The sequence below is a fragment of the Myotis nattereri genome, assembly GCF_964212035.1.
Source record: "Myotis nattereri genome assembly, chromosome: 14".
In the NCBI taxonomy this organism is placed as follows: Eukaryota; Metazoa; Chordata; class Mammalia; order Chiroptera; family Vespertilionidae; genus Myotis; species Myotis nattereri.
The window spans coordinates 21,569,569-21,583,032 of record NC_138089.1 but is presented as its reverse complement, the minus strand read 5'-3'; the positions used below and the strand labels follow the sequence as shown (position 1 = coordinate 21,583,032).

Below are 13,464 nucleotides of genomic sequence, written 5' to 3'. Positions count from 1 at the left end.
ATTATAAAATTATAGACTAAGTCACATATGATATGTTTCAGGCCATTGCAGCTCTTATACCATTGATGCTCAACTGTCTTCTCTTTACCCAGAGGGAATCTCTTCAGGTTGGCAAATTGTCCCCTCTGGGAATTCAACCGGGGGACCAGGAGTTTGACCGCTCGCTATGATGTGCACTGACCACCAGGGGGTGGCACGGAACATGGCGGGCAGCAGTGGAGGCGAGAGTGGGACCGTGGTGGGATGGTGGAGCAGGTGAGGGGGCGGCGCCAGGCCATGGCAGGGTGCCAGGTGAGGCTGCAGGGCTGTGAGCCTGGGGGCACGAGCTGGGGCCCAATCCCCGCAGACCACCCCAAGGGACCCCGCCCATGCATGTATTCGTGTATCAGGCCTCTAGTATCAGCATAAGAGGTTGAAAGAAAAACATATTAAGGTCTGGTATTTTCATAAATCTGCAGTCTCTCCTCCCTTTCTCCACTTTTATATGACTCCTCTCTCTTTTGTCCTTCTGCCTTTGTCTTACTGAATTTGGATTCTGCTCCCAGTAGGCTTTTATCTGGAAGAAAGCCTCAGTTAGCTCACAGGTCTCAGATCACCTGTGGGTGAGAGGAGAGAGGACAATCAAGTCAAAAAAGAGACTCAATCTGGCCCAACGCACCTAAAGACATCCTCAGACTCAGAGAGCCTCACGGTCTCACAGAACGTAAGTGATGCTCCCTATGAGTGTCACAAAAACATGAGGCTGTATGGAGCACAGAAAATAATTTTAAAAGATAAGAGAATGTGCATTATTCTTTATATTTTCCTTCAAAATGCTAAACCAAAAGAAGTTAGAAAAACCTATGTGTATGGGAGAGTGAAAGCCTCAAGGTTATGGACAAGATGCTCGGCCAGCGTGACTCGGTGGTTGAGCGTTGACCTATGAACCAGAAGCTCAAGGTTCAATTCCTGATAGGGGCAAGTGCCCAGGTTGTGGGTTCAATCCCCAGTGTGGGGCATGCAAAAGGCAGCCAATCAATGATTCTCTGTCATCACTGATGTTTCTGTCTCTCTCTCCCTCTCCCTTCCTCTCTGAAATCAATAAAATACATATTTTTAAAAAAGATAATGGACGAGATTTCCTACAGCAATATCGTATTATGTCACGATAGGAAGTATTTTATTACCTTCCGGGGCTTCGAGGGTCTTCTTATTCTGCTCACACCACCCAATGGGGTAAAGGTCAGCCTTCCTGATGTCACACCAGAAGTCCGCTCTCCGGTCCTCTCCATAGCCATCGTAGCGGAGGAGGAGCAGCTGCTCACAGGTGGTAATGATGGTGGCAACCCAGTAGATTTCAGGATCTTTTTTCACAATCACCTCCAGTTTCATCCCAGGAGCAAATCCATTTTGCAAACGTATGTCCACCTGAACAGGGAAATGTTATTAACTAGCAGGCAAGTATCTCAAATGAGTATTTCTTTAGCTGACATTCTTTTTTTTTTTTTTTTTTTGGCTGACATTCTTTTTAAGACTTAGAATTCTGAAGTACTAAATGCAATAAAATCCTCTCAAGGGAAACCCGAGAAATTCCAATTCTAACTCATAGGAATGACCCAAACAAAGCAGGGAACATCAATGTTGTCCTGTTCCATCTCAGTGGAACTCAGTATTTTCACCACCATCAGTCTATTATGATCACAGAAATGTTTTCTAGTAAATAAATACATCACTAAATGTTCGCCATTTTAACAGCTTAATATTTGACATGTTAAGCTGTCAGGAGTGATTTCTAGATCATTCTAGAGAAAATTTATGACTCTAGAAAAGAGATGGGATAAAAATAAACTATAATAATAAAAAATTAGTATGTCATGTACCATATGTAGGGAGCTATACTTCCCAGTTAACTTGGGAAACACTCTACATTCACACTTGTTGTCTTTGAATAATAATTAAAAATGCCCCTTTCTCTCTCAAAAGTGTCGTAATTTAGATGAAAAATTATATGGTCACAAAGGTTTGGGTTAGCAATTTTAGGACTACTGCATGTGTATACTAAGATTAAAGAAATCAATATATTGTAGATGATGAGAGACAGGTTCCTGATGTGGGAGAAAGAAGTGAAAATAAGGAAGGGGGAAGAAGAGAATGAATCTTGTGGTGCTGAATTGGAATCAAGGTATCAGAATGAGGTCATGATTATAGACATACAGAAAGACAAATAGAAAGAAATGCAGAAAAAAGTATAGATGTCTATGTATGTATGTGTTAACATAGATATATCTCCTAGCTCTGTGAACTGACAGACAATAGAAGTAATGATACTCAGTAGCAACAGCAAACTTAGTTTTTAAAATATTGATTTCTAAATAGTATCCTCCAATAAAAAAGAACAAAGGCTCCAAGGAGAAATAATTGATCCAAATTCCGGGGTAAGGAAAACACAGTAGGAGCCTGGAATATCTTGTGATGCCAGGAAGCATGGACATGCTCCAAAAATGATGGGGGCGCTTGGAAAGAACATGAGAGCCAATTAAAAGTCTCTTCCAATGGACACATGTGGGACAATTTGAGCAATAAAATAAATGAGGTTAGTAGACTATAACCCATCGATTTACATGGATATCCATGAGCTCACACTGTTAAAAATAATTAACAGAAAAGAGGGGACAGAAATTCCTTAGAGTAGACCAATTAATAAAAATAGGGGGAAATGATGGAAATAGAAAATCAACTTTAGACAAACACCACAGAAGTAAACACTGCAGGCAAGAATCATGAGTCAGTGCTAATATTACTATGATGACTATGATATTTACATAATCTCAAAGGTTCTTCCTGCAAGATTCTTATTAACTACAAAGGGGAAAACAGTTCCATTGCAATGAAGAAATCTGGCAAAAGCTACCCTAACTAAGTGATCAAAGTTAACATAACCAGTCTGGAAACATCAATATCATACACCCTTGATATCATAAAACAAAAAAAGCACAAAATCATTTTTATGACATTTTTGCCAAATCTGCATAAACTCGAACTAAGCATGAGAAAAACAAAACCTAAATTGTGGAATCTATACAAATAAAAGGGTAATATGCTAATTAGACAGGAGACCTTCCGGACATCCTTCCAGACAAAGCCATGGTGGCAGGGCTGAGGCAGAGGCGGTTAGGGGCTATCAGGCCAGGAGGGGAGGGAAGTTGGGGGTGATCAGGCTGGCAGTGGGGGACAGTTGGGGGCAATCAGGCTGGCAGGGGAGGCAGTTGGGGGTGAGCAGGCCGGCATTGGGGGCAGAAGGGGGCGAGCAGGCCAGCGGGGGGAGGGGGCAGTTGCGGGCGAGCAGGCCAGCAGTGGGGGCCAGTTGGGGGCGAGCAGGCAGGCAGAGGGGGGAAGTTGGGGGTGAGCAGGCCAGCAGGGGGGGGTAGTTGGGGGTGAGCAGACCAGCAGGCAGAGTGGTTAGGGGCGATCAGGCAGGAAGGCAGGTGAGCAGCTAGAAGCCAGCGGTCCTGGATTGTGAGAGGGATGTCCGACTACCCCACCGAGATCGGGCCTAAACTGGCAGTCGGACATCCCCCGAGGGGTCCCAGATTGGAGAGGGTGCAAGCTGGGCTGAGGGACATCCCCCCGCCATGCACAAATTTTGTGCACTGGGCCACTAGTATTCTATAAAATAACTGATAAGTAATTTGCTCTTCAAAAGCCATGAAAGACAAGGAGACTATGGAGCTCTGACCACTACTAGTAAATGCAACACGGTAATAACAACCTCTGGAAAGGAGAGAGCCAGAGATGGAAAGTCCCACATTATGTGTAAAAATCCTCCCCTAACCCCACTGGACTCTTGAAAGGTAATCACTATCCTGAATTATAACACTACTAGAGGTCCAGTGCACGGATTCGTGCACCAGTGGGGTCCCATGGCCTGGCCTGGCCTGCAGGACCAGGCTGAAGCCAGCTTTCCATCATCCCCTAAGGGGTCCAAGATTGCAAGAGGGTGCATACCAGGCTGAGGGACCCCATTGGGGCACGATCAGGGCTGGGGAGGGATGCAGGAGGTTGGCCAGCCAGGGAGGGACCACAGCAGGGCTCCAGGGCATATCCAGCCCGTCTCACTCAGACCCAATGGGCTGGACCCCAGAAGCAAGCTCACCTACTGGTCGGAGTGTATTCCCCCTGGTGGTCAGAGCACGTCATAGCAAGCGGTTGAGCGGCCTTAGCATGTCATTAGCATATTACGCTTTGATTGGTTGAACAGTCGACTGGTCACCAGACGACCGGACACTTAGCATATTAGGCTTTTATTATATAGGACTAGAGGCTCGGTGCACGAAATTCATGCACTGGGGGGCGGGGGGGGGGGTCCCTCAGCCCAGACTGCACCCTCTCCAATCTGGGACATCCCTCTCACAATCCAGGACTGCTGGCTCCCAACTGCTCGCGTGCCTGCTTGCCTGACTGCCCCTAACCACTTCTGCCTGCCAGCCTGATCACCCCCCTAACCACTCCCCTGCCAGCCCGATCACCCCCAACTACCCTCCCCTGCAGGTCTTGTCGCCCCCAACTGCCCTCCCCTGCAGGCCTGGTCCCCCCAACTGCCCTCCCCTGCCAGCCCAGTCACCCCTAACTGCCCTCCCCTGCAGGCCTGGTCGCCCCCAACTGCCCTCCACTGCAGGCCCGGTCACCCCTAAATCCCCTTCCCTGCAGGCCCGGTCACTCCCAACTGCCCTCCCCTGCCAGCCCAGTCACCCCTAACTGCCCTCCCCTGCAGGCCTGGTCCCCCCAACTGCCCTCCCCTGCAGGCCTGGTCCCCCCCAACTGCCCTCCCCTGCAGGCCTAGTGGCCCCCAACTGCCCTCCCCTGCAGACTCGGTCACCCCCAACTGCCCTCCCCTGCAGGCCTGGTCCCCCCCAACTGCCCTCCCCTGCAGACCATCTTGTGGTGGCCATCTTTGGCCACTTGGGGGCGGCCATCTTTGTGTGTTGGAGTGATAGTCAATTTGCATACTGATCGTGAATAATTAGCATATCCGGTCATGACTGTTAGGGTGTCATGACCAATTTGCATTTTACCCTTTTATTAGTATAGATGATTTGAAGTTTCTTTGCAAATTTTTGTTACATTTAACTACTAGCCATTTAACTTTTTTAAAAATGTTATTGTAAATAACATCTTTCATTTTTGTTTGTTGCTGGTATATAGGAATATAATAGATTTTTTTATGCTATCCTGTATTAAATAATCTGCTGAAATTACTCATTAATTATTATATCTTAAAATTATTTTATTTATCTGCAAAAATAACATTTTTTCCCTTCCTTCCTAATTCTTATACATTTTACTGTGTTTTTTTAACCTAACTGTACTGGCTAGAACCTCTATAACAGTATCAAACAAAAGTCATGCTAATCAGTATCTTTGTCTTGCTCCATATTAAAAAGAAAGCATGCATTATATTACCATTAATAAAATTTCCTGTAAATTTTTTTGGGGTAGAGATCCTTTATTAAAGTTTAAAAAAATTCCCATCTACAGTTTGCTAAAAATTTATCATAATGGGTATGAAATTTTATTAATAATTTTTCTTTATATAATGACATGATAATGTGATTTTTCTCCTTTATTCTGCTACTATTATTATGCTGGATGATTTTTAAGTGTTAAACTATCTTGCATTCCTGGAAAAATCAACTTGTTATTAATGTATTATTCTTTCTAAATACAGCTACATTCAGTTTGCTATTATTTTGTATGCAAATATTTACGCATCAGTCTTCATGAGTGACACTGCTCTGTAATTAATTTTCCTTTCCTAAAATACTCATGTTAGGTTTGATATCAAGGTTATGCTGATCTCTAAACAAACTGGTACCCTACAATCAATAATGGATAGAACCACCAGACAGAAAGGAAATGGAGGACTTGAACAAGACTATAAACCAATGAGAACTAACAGACATTAACAGAACCCCCCACTCAGCAACAGCGGATATACATTCTTCTCATGTTCTCTAGGACAGACCATAATGTTAGGCCACAAAACAAGGCTCAAATTTAAAAAGACTGAAATCATGCAAAGTATCTTTTCTGATCAAAATGGAATAAAACTGAAATGCAGTAACAGAAGGAAAACTAGGAAATTCACAAATATTTGGAGACTACTCTTAAAACAACTAACATGGGGGCCATCTCTCTTAACCACAAGGGGCATGTGCCAAGACCCCCAGTGGACGCCTGAATCCCTGGACAGTACCAAACCCCATAGACCTATCTGTTCTTTCCTATAGATACATATCTATAATAAAGTTTAACTTATAAATGAGGCACAGGAAGAGATTAGCAACAATACTAAAATAGAACAATTATAACAATATAATGTATAAGTCACGTGAATGTAGCATTACTAAGTAAAATAAGGGTTACTTAACACAAGCACTGCGACACCCTGACAGCCAAGTCGGCTACTAAGTGACTACCAGGCAGGTGGCATTAAACTGGGCTGTTAGGGTATAAGACTGTGCTGCACAGGCCACCCACGTGACTGACTGGATGTCATTACTACATTTCTGCTCAACATAATAGAAAACAACAGTGTTACTGAAATTACTTTCAATAAGCAAACCAATAGTCATAAAATGTTATAATGTAAAGTGCAAGAAAAAACATTATCTTCATTTTATAAAAAGATTGTTTGACAAAAATAAAGGAATATTCATGACCAGTCAAAAAAAACAATTCCTGCATTAAGTGGCGGAAAGTACACAAAACCAAAAATAATTTTAAGAGTATATCAAGTTTTCTTAATAAGGGTATCAGGGGGAGAAAACAGGAAAAGGCATTCAAGTTCTTTCAAGCGCCCCAACTTAAAACAACTCCAAACTGTCTTAATGATGGCATAGTAAGTCAAAGAAAACAGATGTAAACAGTGAAGCAATGCAGTTGCTGCTCACGTGTTTAAAAGATCCATAGGGAACTGCTGTGGACCCCGTCTCTTCCAGATAATCTTCCCAGCTTAATTCCACTTCTTCCACACCAGACCCAGCATCTGGAATTAAAGACAAAATAAAACAAATAAAAAACAGGTGAACCCCAATTAAAGAAAACTCAAGGTGCAAAAACATAAATTTAGTAATAAACCTGACTTACAATTGACTTCACAAGTTAACTGGCTTTATGGTAGGCTCCCTTGGTGCACTGGCCGTCAATGAACCTCAACAGCACGGGTGTGACATGCTGTCTCCTGTTGGGACCCATCTGGGCTTCACCCAAATGGATCACATGACGCTGGTGAGAGTGTAACTATTACAACCACTTTGGATTGTACTTAGTACCTAACACTAAGTATTTGAGATACTTAATAGGTAGGCATTTCCAACTTGAATTTTTAATCTGAATTCTTCCTTAGTACTCTCCAACTAAGTAAAACATACCCTCGTCGATATTTTGGCTCAATCCAAAAAATGTGATATTCTTGCTTTCCTCTCTTTCTTTCACATCTAACATCCCACATCCAAACTATCAGAAAATTCTCTAGGTATCACCTTTAAAATATATCCCAAACCTAATCACATCTCACACCATTCCTATTGTTCTCTCTCGTCCAAGGCCTAACCTGGACACTCACTTTTTAATCACATTGATGAAAATTCTAAAATCTTTGAGAGATTGCAAAGTCGCTGCATGATCTGACCCTCTTACAACCTACCCTGCCTCTTCATTCCCAACCAGCCTCGTTTGCTCACTGCACTCAAGTGACACTGAGTTTATTCTTTTTTTAATCGAATCATGTTCTTTCCTCAAAGCCTCTGCATTTGCTATTTCCGCAGCCCCACTACTGATCTCCCAGTGTCATTCACACCTTCACTGCATTCAAGCCTCTACTCCGTTGTCTCCAAAAAGGCCTTCCAAGCAGTGCCCACAGCAGAAAACTCCCAGGCTCTGCTTTCTGATCTTCAAGGCATTCCTCCCTGTTGGACAGTACACCATGTCTTTTATCTTCCCCTTTAGAAAACAAGCTCTATGAAGACAGGAACTTTGTATCCCCACTGCCCATAACAATGCCTGGCACTAGTAAGTTTGCAATGAACAGTGCTGCCTTTGGGGATGGAGAGGAGAAAACATGATTAGAAGAGAAGTACTAAAAAGTACTAAAGAAGCCGAAACCGGTTTGGCTCAGTGGATAGAGCGTCGGCCTGTGGACTGAGAGGTCCCAGGTTCGATTCCGGTCAAGGGCATGTACCTGGGTTGCGGGCACATCCCCAGTAGGAGATGTGCAGGAGGCAGCTGATCGATGTTTCTCTCTCATCGATGTTTCTAACTCTCTATCTCTCTCCCTTCCTCTCTGTAAGAAATCAATAAAATATATAAAAAATTTTAAAAAAAAGTACTAAAGAGGCATAAACTGGGTTGTGCCTATCTAGTACTTATGTACTTTTAAAAATGAAAACAGCCCTAGCCAATTTGGCTCAGTGGATAGAGCAGTGGCCTGCAGACCAAGAGTCCCGGGTTTGATTCCGGTCAAGGGCATGTATACAGGGTTGCAGGTTCGCGACCTGCTCTGATTCCAGCACATACAAAAGGCAACCAATCAATGTGTCTCTCTCACCTCTCTCTCTCTCTCTCTCTCTCTCTCTCTCTCTCTCTCTCTCTCCCTCTCCCCCTCCCTCTCCCTCTCCCTCTCTCTCTCTCCACGCCCCCCCATACCCTCCTTTCCACTCTTCTCTCTGAAAAGCAACAGAAAAAATATCCTCAGGTGAGGATTAACACAAAAAGCAGAAAACACATGTTGGCAAGGAAGTGAGAAATTAGAATCTTGTGCACTGCTGGTGTTGGAATGGAAAATGGTATAGCCACTGTGGAAAACTATATGGTGGTTTCTCAAAAATTAAAAATACAATTACCATAGGATCCACCAATTCTACTTCTGGGTATATATCCAAAAGGAGTGAAAGCAGAATTAAACAGACATCTGTACACAAATGTTCATAGCAGCAATATTCACAATACCCAAGTATCCATCGACAGAAGAAGAAATTAAAATGTGATACATCCATCCAATGGAGTATTATTCAGTCTTTTAAAAAAAGAAGGAATTCTGACCATAATACAACATGGATGAACCTAGAGGACATTATGCTAAGTGAAATAAGCCACCTGCGAAAGGATAAATACTGTATGGTTCCACTTACACGAGGTAGCCAGAATAGTCAAATTCACAGAGGCAGAAAGAAAAACGGTAGTTTCCAAAACTGTGGGGCAACGAGAATGGGGAGTTTGTGTTTAACGAGTATAGAGCTTCAGTTTGAGAAAATGAAAAATGTTCTAGGGATAGACTGTGGTAATGAGTGCACAACAATATGAATGTACTTAATGCCACTGAACAGTACACTCTTTTAAAAATGGTTAAAATTGTAAACTGTGTACAATGGATATTTTACCACAATAAAACAATGGAAACAAATGTAAGACAGTGTTAACATTCATTAATTCTTCAGGGTAAGCTATGTGGGTGTTCTTACATTGTTTCCCATTCATTTTTATGTATTTGCAATTTTTCACTAGAAATATAATAAGCCAACAAAGACCACATTGGAAATCTCCTAGAAGTATGGGCCAGTAGAAAGTCAATTTCCATTACTAAAACATAGCATGGCTGAACACTCATGGTGCTTAACAAGGACCCTAGTCCCCGAAACAGCATGCTACCTTAAAAATAAAAATAAACAACAACAATAAAAATAATGAGCTAAGGAACTAAAGTTTCTCATACATTAAAAACTATTAAAAAACAGAGAAGAAACAGGTTAATGACTGGATAGAAAAATGAGCAAAATACAGGAAAAGAAATTTATAAAAAAGAAATTCAAAGGTCCTGAAACATATGGAAAGATATGCAAATCGACTCATTTTTAAGAGAAATGCAAATTAAAACTGCACTGAAATATCACATTGGGAAAAATTCCAAAGTTTGACAACATACTCTATGGTGAGGCTATAGTTAAGCAGGTAAAGCATAATGACACAGCCCTAGTGAAAGAAAACTTGGCAATATCTAGCAAAATGATATATGTATTTACCTTTTGATCCAGCAATCCCACTTCTAGGAATCTATTCCAAAGATATGCTGGCAAAATACAAAAAGACATATGTACAAAGCTATTCACTACAGTGCTACTTATGAATCAAGACTGCAAAGACCTAATGTCCATCAATGAGGAACTGGCTGAACGGTCTATGGCTTATACATCCAGCACTATCGACTGTAAAAAGGAATGAGAACAATTTCTGCGTACTGATGTGGGATGCTTCCCAGTATATATTCAGTGAAACTGGAAACTACAAATCAGTTTTTATTGTATCTCTACTTTTGTGTATGGTGAGAGAGGTATAGAAATAAACATATCTGTACGTACACCTATTTGTTTATTTATTTTTAATTTTCTTGTTAATCCACACTGAAGGACATTTTCCCACTAATTTTTAGAGAGAGTGGAAGGGAGGGGGAGAGACAGAGAGAGAAACATCGGATATGAGAGAGACACATAGACCATTTGCCTCCAGCATGCACCCCAACCAGACCAAGGCCGGGGACTGAGCCTGCAGCTGAGGTACATGCCCTTGACCGGGATAGAACCCGGGACCCTTCAGTCCGTGGGCTGACGCTCTATCCACTGAGCCAAACCAGCTATGGCTGTTTATATTTTTAATGAACAGTAGAAATAAATAATAAAATAGTATCATAAGAACAATGGAAAAACTAAAAATATTTAAAAATATTTTCCTTCTCCTCGAGTTTTCTAAATTATGTTTGAAAGTTGAAACAAAAATTTTAATATCTGATATGGTTCTCAAAATATGAAGAGGAAATATTTATGATAATTATATTACAAGGTAAAGACATAAAAATAGGTAAAGTTTCTACATGTGACTCAAACCAATAAAATGATGATACCAACAGACTGATAAGTTATGTACATAAAATGTAATACCTAGAGCAACTACTAAAAAGCTATACAAAAAGATACACTAAAAAACACTATAGACAAATCTAAATGGAATTCTAAAAAAAAATATTCAAGTAACACACAGGAAGGCAGGGGGTAGAAAACAAAAATAATCCCAGAAAACAGATGAACAAAAATAGCACACTTGAGCCCTAACTTACCAATAATTACATTAAATGTATAAGTTCTAAATACACAATAATTATAAGACTGAAATTTAAAAAAAGATTATGTGCTGTTATAAGAAACTTCAAATATAATGATATATAGGTAGATTGAAGGTATAAGAATGAAAAAGATATACCATGTAAATAAACATTAATCAAAAGGAAGCAGAAATAAGTAAATCCATACAGACAGAAAGGAGACTAATGGTGGTTGCCAAAGGCTGAGTGGGGCAAGAAACAATTGCTAACTGTTTCTTTTAGGGGGTGATGAAAATGTTTTAGAAATACTAGTGATGGTCACAAAACTTTGTGAATATGCTGAAAGCCACTGAACTGTACACTCTATAAGGGCATAATTATACCTCAAAAAAAGAAAAATACCTCTTTAAATAAAGTTGTTTTTTTTAAAGCTCAATGTTTAAAGAAATAATTATTAATTAAAAAGCAGACATATAGCCCTGGCTGGTGAGAACATCATCCCGCACATCAAAGGGTCTCAGGTTCAATTCCTGGTCAAGGGCACGTACTTGGGTTGTGGGTTTGATCCCCGGTCCTAGTCGGTAGGGGCTTGTGTGGGAGGCAACCAATTAATGTATCTCTCTCTCTTTTCCTCCCTCCCCTCTACTCTTTCTTTCTAAAGAGCAATGGAAAAATATCCTCAGGTGAGGATAGAAAAAAACAACAAAAGGCCCTAGCTGGTTTGGCTCAATGGGCAGAGCATCCTCCTGCAGACTGAAGGGTCCCAGGTTCGATTCCAGCCAAGGGCACATGCCCGGGTTGCAGGCTCAATCCCCAGTAGGGGGCGTGCTGGAGGAAGCCAGTCAATGATTCTGTCTCATCATTGATGTTTCTATCTCCCTCTCCTTCTCCCTTCCTCTCTGAAATCAATAAAAATATATATTTAAAAAAACAAAAGGCAGATAAACCATAAATGAACCAAATAAATGGAGACACTGTGCTGAAGAGGATACAGCACATGTTCAACATCACTAGCCACTAGGAAAATGCAAATTAAGATCAGGATAAGCTGTCACTATTAGATGCCCATCAGAGTTAAATAAAAAATAGTGACAATAACAAATGATAGTGAGAATGAGAAGAAACTAAATCTCTCATACATGGATGGTGAGAATGTAAAATAGTATAGTCATCCTGGAAAATAGTTTGGCAGTTTCTTTATTAAACGTATGATCCAGCAATTGTGTTCCTAGACATGTACCCCAGAAAAATGAAATCTGATGTATACTATTGCACAAGCAGCTTTATTTTTATTTTTTTTAAATATATTTTATTGATTTTTTTACAGAGAGGAAGGGAGAGGGATAGAGAGTTAGAAACATTGATGAGAGAGAGACATCGATCAGCTGCTTCCTGCACACCTCCTTCTGGGAATGTGATCGCAACCCAGGTACATGCCCTTGACGGGAGTCGAATCCGGGACCCTTCAGTCCACAGGCCAACATTCTATCCACTAAGCCAAACCAGTTAGGGCGCAGCTTTATTTTTAGTAGCCCAAAACTGGAAGCAACCAAAACGTACAACAGTAGATGAATAGTTAACCAAACTGTAGTATATCCATAGAACACTGCTCAGCAATAAAAGGAAACAAACTATTGATATGTGCAAAAATTTGGATGGATCTCAAGGGCATTATTTGAGTGATGAAAGCAACCTCAAAAAATCACATACTATGTGGTTCTATATGTGTAACATTCCTGAAATGACAAAATTATAGAGATAAAGAACAGACTAATGGTTGCCTGACTTAGGGAAGGCTGGGGGAAGGAAAGTAGGTGTAAGTATGAAGGGGCAGAATAGGGAGCTCTTTGTGGTTATGGAGTAGTTCTGTATCTTGACTGAGGTGGTGGTTACAGGAATCTATCCTATATAATAAAAGGCTAATATGCAAATCAACTGAACAGCGGAATGATCAGTCGTTATGATGCGCACTGACCACCAGGGGACAGACACTCAACTTAGAAGCTGCCCCCTGGTGGTCAGTGCACTCCTACAGGGGGAGCACTGCTCAGCCAGAAGCTGGGCTCACGGCTGGCGAGGGCAGCGGCGGTGGCGGGAGCCTCTCTTGCCTCCGTGGCAGCGCTCAGGATGTCCGTCAGTCGGACATCTCCCGAGGGCCCTGGACTGCGAGAGGGCGCAGGCTGAGCTGAGGGGCCACCCCCCCCCCCTCCGCCCCAACAAGTGCACGAATTTCATGCACCAGGCTTCTAGTATGTGATAAAATGACAGAAAACTACATACACTTTTTAAATATGTCAATCCTGGCTTTTACACTATACTATACTTATATGCGACTT

The 13,464-nt window shown here is 41.6% G+C and overlaps 1 protein-coding gene across 1 annotated transcript in view; it reads right to left on the bottom strand.

Annotated features, from left to right (window-relative positions):
• The window catches only part of SFMBT1 (Scm like with four mbt domains 1), a 99,795-nt gene that overhangs the window by 34,013 nt on the left and 52,318 nt on the right, over nucleotides 1-13,464 (bottom strand). The window contains exons 3-4 of the mRNA XM_081106150.1: nucleotides 6,930-7,024; nucleotides 1,167-1,407 (exon numbers count right to left, since the gene is read on the bottom strand). Coding sequence (XP_080962276.1) covers nucleotides 1,167-1,407; nucleotides 6,930-7,024 — 336 coding nt within the window. The remainder of the gene's footprint in view (nucleotides 1-1,166; nucleotides 1,408-6,929; nucleotides 7,025-13,464) is intronic.